Source organism: Verruconis gallopava, assembly GCF_000836295.1.
Source record: "Verruconis gallopava strain CBS 43764 unplaced genomic scaffold supercont1.4, whole genome shotgun sequence".
NCBI classification, from domain to species: domain Eukaryota; kingdom Fungi; phylum Ascomycota; class Dothideomycetes; order Venturiales; family Sympoventuriaceae; genus Verruconis; species Verruconis gallopava.
Window position 1 is genome coordinate 490,742 of NW_015622140.1, and position 16,687 is coordinate 507,428.

At 55.5% G+C, this 16,687-nt stretch overlaps 6 protein-coding genes across 6 annotated transcripts; 3 read left to right on the top strand and 3 right to left on the bottom strand.

Moving 5' to 3' along the window:
- Positions 1-127: 127 nt before the first annotated feature.
- On the bottom strand, positions 128-499 carry PV09_01605 (uncharacterized protein; the record flags this gene model as incomplete). Its single annotated transcript, XM_016354522.1, has 1 exon — positions 128-499. One exon carries the CDS (start codon positions 497-499, stop codon positions 128-130), a length of 372 nt encoding a protein of 123 aa, XP_016217534.1.
- A 2,120-nt stretch (positions 500-2,619) lies between these two features.
- On the top strand, positions 2,620-5,949 carry PV09_01606 (uncharacterized protein). Its single transcript, XM_016354523.1, has 2 exons — positions 2,620-5,169; positions 5,233-5,949. Exons 1-2 carry the CDS (start codon positions 3,170-3,172, stop codon positions 5,390-5,392), a joined length of 2,160 nt encoding a protein of 719 aa, XP_016217535.1. The 5' UTR covers positions 2,620-3,169; the 3' UTR covers positions 5,393-5,949.
- A 2,414-nt stretch (positions 5,950-8,363) lies between these two features.
- On the top strand, positions 8,364-10,561 carry PV09_01607 (uncharacterized protein). The gene is made up of 3 exons (XM_016354524.1): positions 8,364-8,819; positions 8,887-9,384; positions 9,452-10,561. The coding sequence occupies exons 1-3, from the start codon at positions 8,765-8,767 to the stop codon at positions 10,246-10,248; spliced, it is 1,350 nt and encodes a 449-aa protein (XP_016217536.1). The 5' UTR covers positions 8,364-8,764; the 3' UTR covers positions 10,249-10,561.
- PV09_01608 (uncharacterized protein) lies at positions 10,443-11,003 on the bottom strand. The gene has a single exon (XM_016354525.1). The coding sequence runs from the start codon at positions 10,935-10,937 to the stop codon at positions 10,608-10,610; it is 330 nt and encodes a 109-aa protein (XP_016217537.1). The 5' UTR covers positions 10,938-11,003; the 3' UTR covers positions 10,443-10,607.
- A 200-nt stretch (positions 11,004-11,203) lies between these two features.
- On the top strand, positions 11,204-12,666 carry PV09_01609 (uncharacterized protein). The gene is made up of 2 exons (XM_016354526.1): positions 11,204-12,023; positions 12,147-12,666. The coding sequence occupies exons 1-2, from the start codon at positions 11,756-11,758 to the stop codon at positions 12,398-12,400; spliced, it is 522 nt and encodes a 173-aa protein (XP_016217538.1). The 5' UTR covers positions 11,204-11,755; the 3' UTR covers positions 12,401-12,666.
- Positions 12,667-12,706: 40 nt separating this feature from the next.
- On the bottom strand, positions 12,707-15,747 carry PV09_01610 (uncharacterized protein). Its single transcript, XM_016354527.1, has 2 exons — positions 14,751-15,747; positions 12,707-14,687 (listed from the first exon to the last, which is right to left on the bottom strand). The coding sequence occupies exons 1-2, from the start codon at positions 15,080-15,082 to the stop codon at positions 13,208-13,210; spliced, it is 1,812 nt and encodes a 603-aa protein (XP_016217539.1). The 5' UTR covers positions 15,083-15,747; the 3' UTR covers positions 12,707-13,207.
- Between the last annotated feature and the right edge of the window lie 940 nt (positions 15,748-16,687).

Consider the following 16,687-nt stretch of genomic DNA (forward strand, 5'->3'; position numbering starts at 1 on the left):
GCGTGATACGGGAAAAGGCTCGGTATCGACCGACTCAAGATGCACGGCGTCAACGGACACGTTGTCGACTAGTTCAAGCAGCCCGTGTCAAACAGCGTTGAGCGGCAGCATCGAGAAGAGGTCCTGATCATTTGATACCTGGAGAGGACGGAATAGGCATCGACTCTGCTGCGTGGGTGTTCACTTCCGGGAGCACAGAAGAAAACAATGAGCCGGAAAGACGACCTTCAAAAGGATCGCCGCCGTCTTTGCTCGGCGCTTCGTCTCGCATCCCGATCTGGGCCTCAGTATCAGGATCGTGGAGCCATTGAACAAGAACACCGGGCGTGGATTCTACCCAGCTATAAACCCAATGTTGGACACGCGGGCTGACTGGCCATTTGTTGAAGCTTTCCTGCAAGCTTATCAGGGGTTGAAGCTTATCGAGCGATGGAGATGGCGCCCGCACGATCAGGATGTCATCCATCGCAGGCATGCTCTTGTCGACCTTTGCTGTCATCTTGCGAGATCGTGACGTCGGGGTTCGATTAGGGTTAACGGATCGATCGTCCCAGGGAATTCTCGCATTTCCTTTAAAATTGGCATTCACGTGTCGCAGTGTCCAATCACGCAACGAATGAGGGAAAGGGAAATGAAATGAATGAAAAAAAAAATCCTTTTGACGGCCTAGATCAGAGTGGCTCGACTAAGCATCCAAGCGAGGACAGGAAAGCACAGTGGAAAAGAGACTTGGCGAGTGCGCGGTAGGACGGTGCAGGTGTCTCGCGGGCAGAGTCACGGCGCCTGAAGGCGAACATGCAGGAAGCAGGTACGTTTAGCGAAATGGTCGTCGAACGAGGGCGTGGTTAAGAAGATGTGGGAGCGAATTGATCGACGACTCAAGGATGTCATCTCCGGAATCGATGGAGAGAGATGAACGGATACGTAATGGAATCGATGTCGCATTGTTTACTCCGGGTAAGCTGACCATAGAACGCATCACAGCGTCGATGACGCTGAGATTGCTTTTGTTACTTGTCCAAAGGTGCCTCTAGGGCAAAGCCTAAGGGAGTGTGGTGTTCAAAAGAGGTAGTGTGCCATCTACAGTGGACGACTGTGTGTGGGAGATTGACACACTCCAGATCGCCTAAAGAAAATAAAAAAGCTACATCTACGGTCTCCACTGGACGCGTGATCTCGGATAATTTTTTTTATTTCCCTTTCCTCACTACTGCTTCCGTCGGAAGTGAAGGTCTTGCTACGGTAAAGAGCAGAGCAATGGCCAGTGTCGACAGAGTTCGGCTCGGCAAGATCGTGCAGAAAAGTCGATTTTGGAGATGAAGAAGGCGTTTGGGGTACAGGTGGCTTGCGGAGAAGAGTCCTAATGACGCTAGCGGGCGCTGGGCAAAGCAAATTAAGTGGCACACCTCGCCTTTCCAATGATTGTTTCAGCTGTTCGCGACGAGGGTTGTGCGTGAAATTGGCCGAGGTGATCTCGACGACCAGTTCCAGGCTTAGGTCTGACGTACGGAGGTTATTTTCTGGCTACAGCGTCACGTATGGAAGTTGGCTAAGTACTGAAAGAACCATACAGGCGTAAGCGAAGAAGCCCAGCGGCGTCGTATCCGTGTATTCTCTCAAGCATGTTGGCGCAAGTGCTGCGAAGGCATGGTGTGAAAGGGATAAACTGATGATTGAGAAGGCGAGAAACCAGAGAGCTTCAAAAGGCGAACCTGACACAGCGACTGCGGTCAAGGTTCTGAGACAACATACGATCCGCACTTAGATTCTGGATCGCCAATGCACCCTGAGCTGCATTGCCTTTTCAATCAGGAACGAAAGGACGAAATCGTCGTTCGCTCCGTGCTCGCTGGTTGAGACAGAAGCTGAGGCCGCTTTTTGAGCAGCCAAATTGACGTACACAGGCACCTGCAAAAGAACGGTGACGGCGAGAAGGTAGAGGATGGGGGACGAAAAGGACAGCTTAAGACGGGACTTGGGCGGAAGGGTGGAATGGGGGACAGTTTTGATACGAAGTGGAGTGTCAACGGCCGTAATTTACCAGCGATGGGGCTTACATAAGCAAAGAGCCTCCAAGCACGCGGACAGCGGGGAATACGCTGTAACTTACTCCGTACTGAGTCCTTGGACGGTCAGGGACCTGATTGGTTTCCCCAGGCGGATGGTGCGGTGCGGCCAGAGATAGAAGCCTGCGCCTTGCGTCTTGTGTGCGACATGGGAGCTTGCACAGACAAAGGGCAATCTGAAAGGTGGACGTATGGGGTGGCAGAGCAGCAAAAACAGGGCGTAAGCAACACGGTGGTCTTTGAGTGTCGGGAAAGGGGGTGCGCCGTGGGAGGGACGAAGAAGTGGTGCGGTGGTGGGAGTTGGGGCATGGCCTTGCTGCCTGCTCGGTGCCGCACGCCGGCTAGCAGCCAATGGACGATGTGCTGCTGTAAGTTACTGCTGACTACGACTTTCCAGCGCCGGCCTCGTGAGGACTCTGCCTGGCCCGAGCCCGTGCTTGCACTAACTCGGCCGGCCCCCCCTAACGCAACGGCCGGGACCTGCATCATGCGCCCGCTCAGTTGCGCTGCAGGACCGCAACGACGGCGCCCTGACCGCTCGCTCTCGTGGAAACTTTAACTCTCCTTCTTCGCTCTCCCCCCCAACCCGCTGCTGTTATACACACCACCGCATTCATCCTCTCGCTGCCTCTGCTCTCCTCCCACGTTCCCTACCTCCGCTGCTCCGTCGCCCGACAGTAATCCGCCGCATCTGGGCCTGGTCTTTCGTTCACCGTGTCCATTATCCCGCCGTGTCTGCTCCCCTGAATCCCTTCCATCACATCCAACCAACAACCCAGCGCTCCCTTTTCCGCACCCTGTTCGCACGCCGGTCTCGCCACTACACAGCCTCTGCCTCTGAATCCAACACCTGCGCTTTGTACACGAATGTCGCTCTGCATGCTGCCGCCGATCGCACCGCCGAAGGACTCTTCTTGAACCAGAATAGAAACCCGAATCCTGTGGCGCGTCGCCCTACCATCCGTCGATAACCCCCAACCCGCAAGCCTGCGGACCACAAAGTCGTCCGTCGCACGTTCTTCACGTCACCCTCGAAAGCATTTCCCTCTGCACTCTACAACCGCATCGTATCTCGCCTTTTTGCTTTCAACCACCACGACATCATGGCCGACCGACCGCGGCACATCGATCTGGCCCAGACGCCCCCCGATCCCCTTGCTCAACCACGCTACACCAGTCCCTTCAGCGAACTGACGCCTCCGCAAACCGGTTCTATTCCTCCAGCCCTGTCGCCGCTCGATGCCTTTGCCTTCCAGAGTCGACTGCTGGCCCGGAAGTTCGAGGAGGAAGCTGAGAAGGGAAGACGTCTGAGCCGATTGCCGCATCTGACCATTCAGAACGAGCTCGCAAAAGCGCGACCGGCTTTCCTGCCTTCGCCCATACGCGAACATTCTTCGTTTGGCGAAGCATCTCCTCAGGAGTCGACACCGCGAGGTGTGGAAGTAGTCCCGCTCGAGAGACCAATGTCTATGCACCCAACAATCCAAGACAATGGCTCTGGGTTTACCAAACCCTCGGAAAACTACCATAATAGACTCGACAGCGTCGACGAAGATGAGCACGAGTCCGAGCGCAACTACTTCTCCATGCCCCGTTCGCATTCGCCCGAGCCCTTGGACACGACGTCAACGGCAAGCGGGAGAAATGCGCCAGAGCCAACGTCCATGGGTCCGCCAGCTGCGCCTGTCTACCAACTGCCAGTCCGGCCTTCGCCTTCGAGCAGCGCTGGCCTTCAACCACCCTCTCCTCCCTTCAGATCATACGCCAACTCTCCTAGCATCCGATCTGTCATGGAAGACATCCACTCGGAGGACATCGAAAACCTTTCACTCACTGCCTCTGGCTCTATTGATTCATTCAACATTCCGAAGACGCCTGCCTCGCCGTTCCGACCGCAAATGGTGCGCTCACCCTCAATGGCATCGGAGCGCTCGATAAGCAGCGCTGGACTGTCTCGGCCATCTTTGAATTACTCGCGCCCCTTGAGCAGATCAACCAATCCGCTCGTGGACCAGCGGAGAGGTTTGGAAGGTCCTCACAGACAGGACTCTGGCACAAGCACGAGCACAAGGCCTTCTCTTGAAGCGCCGCAAAGACAAGATTCGATGGACAGTCCTCTCACTCCGCTTACGAGTGATGATCCGCATACGCCGGTGAGTGTATCAAGCGAGTTCTTCAATCAGGAGCGGCCCAGTGTAGACGCGCCATCATCGTACACTTATGCCAAGTACTCGCTGCCTCGCGGGAAGAATATCAAGCGCGAATCATTGGGAATCGAAGAGCTGTTCAATCGTACGTCCGCTCTGATCAACTGGGATGATAACCAGGAAGATCGTGATGTCGTGCCTGCAAATGGTCCATATGTCGGCTCATCTTCGCCCGCCCATGGAGACGGCTCGAAGAGCACTAGAAAACATCGACCCGCTGACATAACGATTCCCCGTCCTTCAACGGAGACTCAATCCTCGCCTCGCCAACGCAAGAAGGGGTCGGGACCAGCCTCGCCAACAACGACGATATCAGACGCTAGCACCATCAAGGCTCATATGGTGCGCCAGCGGCACTCGAACGACCTCACGCCGGAGGAACATCTTCAGAAGGGTATCGAGTGCCACGAGTCGGGCTCGCTTCAAGAGTCTACTTACCACCTACGTCTTGCAGCCAAGGCCGGCTTGTCAGATGCCATGCTTCTCTACGCGCTCGCCTGCAGACACGGATGGGGCATGCGACCCAACCCTGCGGAGGCAGTCACGTGGTTGCAGAAGGCCGTGGACTCTGCACAGCTTGAAGTCGCCCAGGACGAGCAGCTTGCGAAGCAGAACAAGCCTCTCGACACCATCACAAAGGCCAAACATAGGGCTCAGTTTGCTCTCGGCGTTTACGAGCTTGGCATGTCATACAGCAAAGGCTGGGGCGTCAAGCAGGACAAAGTCTTAGCCCTGCGCTGCTTCGAAGTTGCCGGGTCTTGGGGTGATGCCGACGCGCTAGCTGAGGCCGGTTTCTGCTACGCGGAAGGCATAGGCACCAAGAAGGACATGAAGAAGGCCGCTAAGCTGTACAGGCAGGCTGAGGCTAAGGGAATGAGCATGGCAGGTAACAGCTGGTAAGTCTAACTTTCACTGTCTTGGACAGGGCTGCGTGAAAATGATGTGCTAACTATCTCCAGGATCCATAAGGACAAGTACAAGGATGACGATGAGGCCGAGGAGGCGGGCGACCGTCGCGGCCGATCGAACACAATGGCTTCATCGAACAGCAAAAAGCAACGAGATAAATCTCGCACTCGAAGCTTTTTCAGGAAGAAGAGCAGCGCCTCGAATTCGTGATATCCCTCGCACCACACACTCCTAATTTCTGTTCTTTTGAATGTTCATGCATAGCGTTCGGCGCACTTCTCTACTGTTTGCGGATCTTCTGAGCGCGATAATGTTTCAATATGTGTGATGGCTTAGCCCGAAGCTTGGCCTAGTACTGGCGAAGGAATACAGGCCACATGTCCCTCTGGTGTAAGCAAATTTGTGTGCACAGATTTTTATACGGCGTCATCTTTATACCCTCGTTAAGTACGCCTTTTCATTCCTTTCGGTTGTTAATGCTTGGGAGGTCGCTTGCTCTTAGCGGCTCGCAATTCTTTTGTCGGTTTTGACAGGATCGGCGCTTCAGCGTGCGTGCGTGCGTGTGCATGTGTTCTACTCACTTGCGTTCATGCTTGATTGTGTACATAGCTGTCCAGCTGACGCTCCACGTAGCGACGGCGCCTCAAAAGAAATGATAGATCATCATCAGCCATGGAGCTTTCATGTGGCATTTGCTTTGTCAGGTTACCTTTATTTGGATCTTGTTTTTTTTTTCTGGTATTATGGAGGACCAATGTCAAGAGTGCCGCCTCTCCATGGCAACGGCAACCTCAATGAAGCCTCTAGCAACAGTACAGCATCGCCTTCTAGCCTTATCAAGGTGCCGCGAACCATCAACAAAGCGCGTACAAAAACATTCCATCTGACTAACGTTCTTCAATCCCACCACCCTCTTCTGTGACTATCAATTCCATTGCACCTTTGCACACTTCTCTCTCTTCCACAACCTTCTCTACTCCTTCAACGTTCAAACAGACAAGTACATGCATGATGAAGACTCTTGCTACGTTTGCACTTGTCGCTCACCTTGTCACTGCTGACATGTGCAGCAAGGGCTCCACGCTCGACAAAGGCAACTGGTACTGCCAGCCCGTTGACCGCATCGCCTACACAAATGTTGGCGGCAGCGGCAGCTACGACCGCGTCGTCGACATGAATGCTGTAACTGGAGAGTGCAGGAAAGCCAAGCAAGCGTTCTCGGGCCCTCTCGCGCCGCTCGATGAAGATGTGGGTTTGCCCGATCATCTCATCGTCGTCGTAGCTGACGTGATATTCAGCTCTCCGTTCACTTCCGCGGTCCTCTTGTCCTCAGGCAATTTGCTGTCTACAATCCCGCCGAAGGCCAGACCAAGCGCAGCGTCGGCCCGGCGCAGCACATGTATCATGCTCGCTATCACGAGGCCAAGAAGCACAAGGCTGCTCGCGCCTTCAAAAGGAGGGCTGTCGGCGACATTACGACCACGGCCATCAACGGCAACGTCGTCTTGTGGACTAACCAATCTGAGGGGAAGGCCGCCTCGGGCTCTGCACCCGCCGCTTCGACAGTCCGGGTCACCGCAACTATCAACGGTAAGATCATTTTCCTGGCCACACGGCCGCACGAAGACATCGTCAACAAAGCTGCTAAGTACAAAATCCTCAGCGTGCCCGGTCACGTCCACGTTGTCAACTAGTATCGTGTCTGCTGTTGCGTCCACTTCCCCGTCAGACTCAGTCAACATACCTGCCCCCGACACGAAGGGGGCCCCGGCCAAAGTTCAAGCACAGGTTGGGGACTGGCAGCAGATCGCGTACTTCAACAGGGACAACGGGACTGCGGACGGCTTGACCTTCCTCAACAACATGGGCGGCCAGGGTTCCGGCGTTTGGGACTCTACGTTTGGTAATTCCTTGTCCTACGCTTCGAGCGACGCCAAGTCCGCCTCAGCATATCCGCAGACATTCAACGGAAAGCTCGATTCAGCCGACGAGATCGCCTTCTTTTCCGCCCTTAGCTGCGAACGCGCAGAGTGCGGTTTCGCCCGTCCCGGGGCCGTAGCTTACCGTTAGATTTCTTTCACCTCCTCTCCGCAAGACACTTGGGTCCTTGCTGACGTGAGTACACAGAGGGTTTCGCTGGAGCCGAGAAAGCGTTTTTCTTCGAGTTTCAGATGCCCGACGATGGACTGACCACGGGCTTCAACGCGAACATGCCTGGAATCTGGGTGCTGAACGGCCAGATCCCGCGCACGCAGCAGTACGGCCCTTGCTCTTGCTGGGCATCCGGCTGTGGTGAGTTCGACATATTCGAAACACTCGACCCAGGCGATGGCAGGAAAGTGACGCTGCGTGTTTACGGCGTATCGGACCATGTTAATACGTCGCAGGGCAAAGTCGACTTTCCACAAACGCAAGACCGGAGGCAGCTCAGATTATTTTGAGCGCCCTGTCGACGGCTTCATGAAGCTTGCAGTTCTCATGTCCGACAACAGCGTCGTCGTTCAGCTTCTCGAGAACGACTTCGAGTTCTCCGGGATCCTAACCGCCGCTCAGATATCTGACATCAAGGAGGGGACCAGCGATTCGATCGACATGGCTAACTCAGTCTTCAAACTCTCAGGATAGCCACTCACAGGATATCGGGTGCGCTCTCTATCACGGTGAGTAGAATCTTTGCACAAGATAGACCGCACTACGATCCAAGTCTGCGACCGGAGCACAGAGCAGAGCACTTCATGCAGGAGCAGTACAACGACTCGATGGCCTCAGATTAATTCTTTTTTTCCCCCGTTCTCCATTATGCGATATGAGTGTGCAATGCAACGATGTTGGTGTACGGCTTTGGCTTGCGGGAAGGCAAAAATGGGACGATACAGCATGAGCTACATTTGCAAATTGGAGATGAAATCATGTGGTTTTTGGCATCAAAACCGTCAACAAATAGGGGTCAACCGATGCGGTTCTGTACGTAGGCAGGTTCATGCAGCAGCAGTAGAGATTGTCTACAAGGAATAAAAGGCAAAGTCGCTTTCACGATGTGCGGAGCGAACTGTCTCTGCCATCCCCACGCGCATCACTCTAGGTGGGTCAATGCCTCGGTACGCTCCAAAGAGCGGCAAAGGACCCGGCGAGATGCGAATCAGGCTGCCGGCCATCAGAGACATCATTACCGGACCGAGTACCAGAAATTCCCCAGAGTTCTACAACCATCCGCTTCACCATCCTCCACCTCCGCCTCTTGATCGTCTCTCCTTCCCCCCACCTCTTCTGTCCCTTCACTCGACGTCTGCTTGCATCTTCACTTTGTGCGTTGTGGTTTCTTCTTCTCTTTGTGATACCCTTTTCGCCACTTTGTCTGTCCGACTCCGCTCGCCGTTTTCCGAGCACAGGCGCTTCTCTGGGGACCCCCGCCAGTCGTCATTGGCTCGCTCGGCACTGCCATCTTCTAGAACCCAGCCCATAACAAGCCGTGCCCCAGCCGACGGTCGTCCACCCAAAGATAACACAGCGAGCGAACGGCCCAGCGGATGCAAACGCGATAAAACCCATAGCAGCACCCGTTCCTTTGCGTCGCTGCGTGCGATGGCCTCACCGCCAAAGCCTTGGGAACGAGCTGGCGCAGGCGGAACTTCGACAGGTGAGTGGCGGGCATCCTCGGCCAAAGTCCGCACGCCGAGCACATGTTGACAGAAACTGGCACGCAGGCATGACCTCAGAGTCAACGGCGGCAGCGCCCTCATCAACGGCGACTGCGACAGCCACGGGAGCATCCACGGCAGCGCCCTCGTTACCCCAAAGACCAAGCACCCTGACATCAGTGGTAAATCAGAATGCATCTGCATACTCGACGTACGGCGCGGCAAACAGACCGTACGGCACGACCGCGTATGGCGCGAGCCCCTACGGCGCATATGGAGGGTACTCATCGTACACGTCTCCGTACAACCGCTTTGGAGCCGGCATGATGGGCTCCATGTACGGTGGCTACGGTGGGTACAACGGAGGCATGTACGGCGGCGGCTACGGTCCCGGCATGTACGGCGGCATGCCAGGCGATCCGAACAACCCGCAGTCTTTGACTCAAAGCTTCAACCAGAGCACCCAGGCCACCTTCCAGATGATCGAAGGTATCGTGGGAGCGTTCGGAGGCTTCGCTCAGATGTTGGAGAGCACGTACATGGCCACGCATTCCAGCTTCTTTGGTACGTACCTGCACCGTCTTGCGTTTTCTTTTTCCATCAAATATCGGACGTGCTGACCACGCAACAGCAATGGTTTCGGTGGCTGAGCAGTTTGGCAACCTGCGGCAGACTCTGGGCTCTGTCCTGGGCATCTTCACGATCATGCGTTGGATACGCACAGCGATCGCCAAGCTGACAGGCCGACCGCCTCCAGCATCCTCAAAGGAGCTCACACCCGCCAAGTTTGCGGCTTTCACGGGTCGCTTGCCTGACGGCTCTCCAGCGCCGCCGGCGCCATCGAAGAAGCCCTTTGTGTTTTTCATGGTCGCCGTTTTCGGCCTCCCCTTCCTCATGGGCAAACTCATCAGAGCTCTTGCAAAGAATCACGAAGAAGAAGAGAGACGGCGGATGGCTGCCAACCCGGAACTTTTGGACGCTAACGGCAATCTGGATCCCAACAAGCTTGAGTTCTGCCGCGTCATGTACGACTTCACCCCGGAGACCAACGCGCAGGTTGTGCAGGGGGTTGATCTTGCCGTTAAGAAGGGCGACCTCGTCGCCGTCCTGTCGAAATCGGATCCCCTGGGCAATCCGTCGGAGTGGTGGAGGTGCAGATCGCGAGACGGACGGATAGGCTACCTTCCGTCGCCATATTTGGAGCCAATCCAACGAAGAACCCAAGCGCAGATTACGGCGGGCGGCAGTACAAGTCAGCCGGTCAGCCCTGCCGGAAGCAGAGCGCAGACTATGACGAACACAATGTCTGCGCCGGACAGCAGGACGCAGACCATGACTGAGAAGGTCCCCGCCAAGCCCCCGAAGATCGAAGGCAAGCCAGGTGACATCAGCGTCGAGAGCTTCCAAAAGGGCGGTTTCTACACTTAAGTAATTCAATGCGAACTGTAACAAAAAAAGGGGGTCAACTTGGGATGCTATGGTAGGAACTGTGCTTTCTTTTTTTCTGGGCTACATTTCGCATGTCCTCAGACCTGTTTCGTCTATCGCTAGATGAGCGGTTGCATGGCGCTTTGGAGTTTCAAATCCACAAATGCGTGAGACTCGTTCTGGGTTATCTCGGATGGAAAAGAGTGTTTTTTTTTATTTCTTATTTCGATGCAGATATTAAAATGCTTGCATGAATCCAAACGTGCAGAACCCAATGGCTTTTGACCTCACGCTACTTTGGTGTACTTCTTCATGAATTTTAAAACATATTCTCTTGATTCTTCCTGTGCAAGGAAGTGCTACGGCGTACGAAGCTGTTTTTGGCAATCATCTGCTTGAGCGAGAGATCTGCCGACGCGTCTCGTCGCCAGGCTGCGATCATTGTCACGTGATATGTAGACGAGGCGGCAAGCAGAGTAGGAACTGCGATGACGTGGTGTGAGTCGAGCAATAAGCGGTACAGCTTGTGGCTTGCAACCTCCGTCGCCATAAAAGCACGCAGTTGAACGTGTTCGCGACTGCGAACACGGCGGCCTGGAGAGGCGAGCTGTGAAGTGCAAAGTCTTTTGCGACTGTCTTAAAACGTAGTAGCCTCGCGTCTGGGACCTGTCGTCTCGGCTAGCGACCATGTGTTGTCTTCTTTCGTCCGACGGGAATGTTGCGACATGGAAATGAATTCAGAAAATCAAAAAAAAAAGAGGAGAGAGAGAGAGAGAGAGTAAAGGGTGAAGAATTAAAGCGAGAATCTGGCAGTCGAAGGTGTAGTACGCACCGTGCCTTGTAGTTGGAACAGAACATTGGACGCTGAGCGAGGCACTAGCGGCTGAATTCCGCTGGCGTCCCTTGGGAGGAAGCCGATAGCCCAAACGGCCTGCACGAGCTCTTGCGGGTCTGCGATAGCCTTCTCTACACCACGACCATTGCTGAACGTTTTCCCTTTTGCTCTGCCGCGTGCGAATTCTGGCGCTCGGGCATGCTTAGGCACACGACGTGACGACCGGTTGACTGCGTCAAATACGTTCAGACCTTCATACATCCATACAAACCGCACATACCTCGAATCGCGTGCCACTCTCTGCGACACAAAAGTTACCCATCGCATCGGCGCCGTCTTGTGTGGAACTCCCACCGCTACGTCCAGGCCTTTACCAGCACTCACCTCTCACGCTCCCGATCTCAGATCTTTGGGCGTGCCGAAACCAGATTCTGCCCCACTTTCGGTGGCTATCTTTCCTCTCCCCCCCCCTCCTCGTCGTGGTAGTCGCCTCGCAGACACAAAAGGTCAAATCGCAAGTCTCACCTTCAAGCTCACTTAGGATACTTCGTTCCAGAACACCCGGCTATTCTGCCCTCCTCCCCACCCCCACGAGCCATCACCTGCACGAGTGCACACAGAGGAGTGTCAAGGGGCCAGCAGAGAAGAGCACGGTCGCTTGCGTGAGGTGAGATGGCGAGCCAGGCGAAGAAGCAGACGAGTGCGGGAATCCTGCTGGCCAACCAGCTCAAGCTCATGTCCACCACGGACCACATAGAAGGCATAAGCGTTGGCCTGGTGGACGACAAGAACCTGTTCGAGTGGGAGGTGATGCTCATGATCAGCGACGAGTGTCGACTGTACGGCGGTGGCTTCTTCCGCGCCCGCCTCAGCTTTCCACAGGACTACCCGCACTCGCCGCCCAAGATGAGGTTCGAGACGCCGATATGGCACCCGAACAGTAGGAACTTCACCCCTCCCCTCCCTCACTTCCCCCTATATTGCGCCCTGCCGTCCACCCATCCCCGACTTCCGACTTGTCGAGGAGCCCAAAGGCAAGAGCGAAGCTGACGTCTGCTCACAGTCTACGAGAACGGCGAGGTCTGCATATCGATCCTGCACCCGCCCGAGGAGGACAGCATGGGCTACGAGTCGGCGAGCGAGCGATGGTCGCCCGTCCAGACGCCCGCCACGATCCTGCTCTCCGTCATCAGCATGCTCAGCAGCCCGAACGACGAGAGCCCCGCCAACGTGGACGCAGCGAAGCAGTGGAGAGAGGACCCGGCCGGGTTCAAGAAGAGAGTCAGGAAATGCGTCCGAGACAGCCTGGAAATGTAGACCGCGACGCCGGTCAAGTCTCGAGGGGCGCTTGGGAACGAGGAGCACGCCGACCTGTCTGGGAGCAGCTGGGCACGGCGCATCCTCACGAATGTCTTTTTCTGCGCCTCCCTGACTGCGGCGCGTGGAGTTCTGCTTTCTCGCCGCTGGGTGACTTTTGCATAGCCTTGCCTCTAGCCACGTTTATTCATGCGGTTTCAACATGTAGCTAACGACCACACTTTTGCGCAAACAACAAATTTTTTTAACTTTGACGAGCACAGAAAGCATGTTCCCTATGACCTTGTGTGAAGAATTCGTTTTGGTATTTCTTCTTCGCATTTCAGAAAAATAAAGAACTTTAGCCAAGCCTCATGACCCACGTGCCCATCGTTTACGTCTGTGCTTCATAGCAGAAGCTACTTTCTCAGGTCGTCGATTATTGAACTCTCGCCTTTCCACGTCCGAGTCATCCTTGACCCTGTTCTTCCACTAATCCCCTTAACAATCGTAAAGACGTTCCTTCATGATTCATTTAATTGTACAATGACAGAAATAATTATAAAAAAAAATAAGACGCAGCAAAGGAGCCTTTTTTTTTTCCTCCTGCGTCAAAATAGTGCGGCTGGGGGGGGATATCGTGCGAACCAAAAAACCAAAATAAGAGCATTTCAAACAAAGCAAGGCCGATCCGAGGATATCAACATGAACCCTTTGTGTCGCTTTCCAGAAGAAGAGCCCCGTGACTCAGAAACTCCGGGAATGGCATTTGGTAGGGGCGCACACGCAGAGTGGTTACGTGTCGCCCTAAGCGTGTCCTGCGCTGAGCTATGCCGCCAACGGCGAGGCCAAGGGTGATGAACTTTGAGGCCGAGGTCTGGAAAAGTTGGTGGGCGATGGTGTCCGGTTAGGTGAGTTGGTTGTAGGAGGAGGGTGTAATGCGATGTCAGGAAGAGGAGGAATCCCACCAGTGGGCGGGCCCAGGAGACCACCGACGTCTTGCAGCGAGCTTCGCGAGCCATGTCTCCTAAGCTGAATCGGAGCGACAGGTTTGACGGAAGGTTCTACGATAGGAGCTAAGGCCCCTGACGCATGCGTCAACTCGAAGTCGTTGCCAAAGTCATTTGACTTTGTCCGTTTCAGGTCGTCGCCCGATCCTCGTCGCTGTCCTTGCAGGATCGGGGATAAGAATCCACCGATGCCTGACAACAGGGCGTGCGAGCCTCGTCTTACGGGAGGTGGCGAGTTGAGTGCCTCGGAACCTCGTCGTGCGGGTGGTGGAGAGGCAATTACGTCGGAACCTCGTCTGGTCGACGGACCGTTGAGAACTGCAAAGTCTCTCGTTCCCGTCTGGGGTGAGGATGGAGCTAAGGTGCTCGATTGAGACGAAGCGTCTTCAAGGAGGCCACCGACATCGCAGAACGAAACGGTGCGGTGCCGGCGCGGCGACTGCTGTGCACTCGTGTCCGGCTGCGTGGGCGTTCTCAAGGGGGCTTCCACGGCCGTTTTTATGTCTGATTCTTCGCTTGCACGAGTTGCGTCGTCCCTCACTTCTGGGAAGTAGCTGCCTGGCACTTTGAGAATTGAATCGCGCCGCGTGCGTGGCGATACAACGGCCATAGGTGCAGGTCGAGGTGTGATGGGGCTTTCAGGACCATGCTCGGTGCGATAACACATGTCGCTGAAAAGGTCTAGGTCGTCATCGTCGCTGTCTGTCATTCCTATGCTTCTAGTCGGTCGTCGGGACGGACGGTCCATGCTGTCCGTCGTCGAGTTGTACTTGTACTTTTGCTTTTTGACGCCACGGTCTCGCAAGAAAGATCCGATCACGATGGCGTTGGTGACTGCAGCGGCACCCAGAATCTCGCCAGAGGCCCATACCGTTCGGTATTGCTGTCTACTGTTGTGTGCAATCACGTATTTCACGCGCATACCCGTGACCACCATGAGGCAGATGGACAAGCTGAAGAGAGCGATGAGCTTAAGCTTGCGCTTTAGCTGGAAAGCAGGAGACCGAGCCACAAGAGAGACGGGAAAAATAACAAGTAGCGCATCCGTCATCATGTCGGCAGTACCCATAGTGATCAGCTGCGCGTAGCCCATGCGACAAGAAGGCCCCGGGTCGGGAATGACTTGCCAGTAGTGGTCAAACGGATGGCATTCTGCCAACGTGGCAATGACGACGGCAATAAAGGTTAGAAGTAGGAACCAGCGGATGCCCTTCAGCATCACCTCGTAGCTGCGCTTCCAGTATGTTGAGGTCAGGCGCTTGAGAAATTCGGAAATGGTCAGCTTGGCCATCCAGATGCTGGTACCCGTTAGCCGCCGTTGCAGGAAACCGTCGCGACAGAAGCGACTCGGATGTACATACTACATGGCATAGAATATGCGCGCTGGTAGGACAAGCTTGGATCCTATCGTACGCTGCTTGATCTCCAAGGGCGTGAATCCACCGCTCAGATCCACGTTGTTGGTTCCCCATATCAGCACCACATGTATGAATGCCATGCGAATGAGCAGCGGGATCACGCTCAAGAACATGATCTTGTCCTCCTTGAACAGCTGATTGTTCCGCACCATCCGACCACATAATCGAACCGCTATGAATGCCATCGCGAAGCCGGTGCACCACCAACTGAACAGAAGCGTAGGGTTGTCTTGCAGCTTCGTCGTCCTCGGCGGCGCGGTGGTGTTGAAGCCCATGCTGGGCAGGTCTGCTGCCGGCGCGAGCAGACCTCAGTCGACAGAGCGGTGCGTTACAACGTACCAAAGGCTGGATCGGTTCGTAAAAAGGATGTGCACCGGCCTCGCACCCGCGAAGCTGTCATTGCTTTTGGGTCCTGCTGCGTTGCCGTTTGCGTAAGGTCGAGTCCCGTTCGCGTGTGAGGAGCAGGGGGAAGGGGGAGGAAAGGGAGAGCGGGTGGGTAGGCACGAGTATATGCTCGCTGTTTGAGATAATGTTCAGAAGGAGAGGAAGTTATTGAGACAGACAAGGTGATGTGAGCCGTTCAGCACCGGATGCCGGCCGCAAAGCTGCTAGTGAGTTATCTTGGTCGATCACGCCTGTCCACTGGGCCGACCTTGGCTGGATGGCGGGAAGACTCTAGACCCACATAGATAAGGATATTGGGACTGCGTGTAAAAGATTGCTCGCCTGCGCTGGGCCAGACTGTGAAATCAGACGATGTTTTTTTTTTTTTTGGTTTGAGAAACGGACGAGGTCGACTCTGTTCCTCGAGGAGGGAGCACGTCTCTGGCTTCGCCTGCTCTCCTGTTTCTAGGCCGCGAGCAGCATGCCTTTTGGCACCGCCAAACACTACCGCTCTGCTCGAACCAGTCGAGTCCAAGACTGCCCGCCTCCAACAAAGGCAAAAACCGGGGAGTCGGTCTGACGGGGCTTAGCAGGGCAGACGATGCGCCAAACCAAAGCGGAGTGAGCCCGACCGGAGGGGGGGGGGAGCCCTTGGGAAGCGCCTGGCCTGAGCGGGCGAGCGACTCGAGCAACCATGTCGCATGCACACTTCCTCGTCTCCTCTCTATCAATTGACCTGCTGGCCTCGGCTCTCTGTTCTCCACCCAGGTCCGCCCGGCGAGCAGACGCAGGGCCAAGCTCCGTTAGGCCACACAATCATGGCGGCGGGCTGATGGCCCGCGTGGGATACGCACAGTTTTGAACCGTGATCTTCGCCCACCGTTCCTTGTGCGGGCGATCACAAATGCGCAAAACATGCGGAGGTCGCCGCCCGTCCAGGACGTGTGTCCTTGTGCGAGTCCGACCGGTGGGCAATCGACACGAAAACGGACCGCACCTCCAGCGATCAGAAAACCCGCCCGGGACGCTTCAGAAAGCTGCGGGTCGAAACCGCTCAACTCTCCGAGGGCCTCGATCGCGCCCCTTTCAGACCGCCTTTGCCCGCCGTCTGCTGTAGGAACCAGCGAAACGGGCAGCGCGGTCTGGGGGGGGGTTCTGGTCCCGCGACACAGGCATCCCGGCGGAAGCTCATCATCGCTCGTGCCATGAAGGCATCGCAAAATAGCTTTCACCCTCCGCTGGTTTGTCCGTCCAACGCGCGGGACGCAGGGGCTGCTATCATGCTCGTTCCCTCGTCGGCCCATTGGCTGCTCGATTGCTCCGGTAGCCTTGTGAAAGGAAGCTCCAGCACAAATGCGCGTCTACTGTAGGGACGAATGCGGGGGCACCAGTAATCGAGGCCTGTTGTGCGTCTTTGCGTCTCTTGTCTCGACTCATGTCGTACATGTATTCTTGTGGTTGAATTTTGGCCTTGTTTAGCCACGTCGACGCCAGAA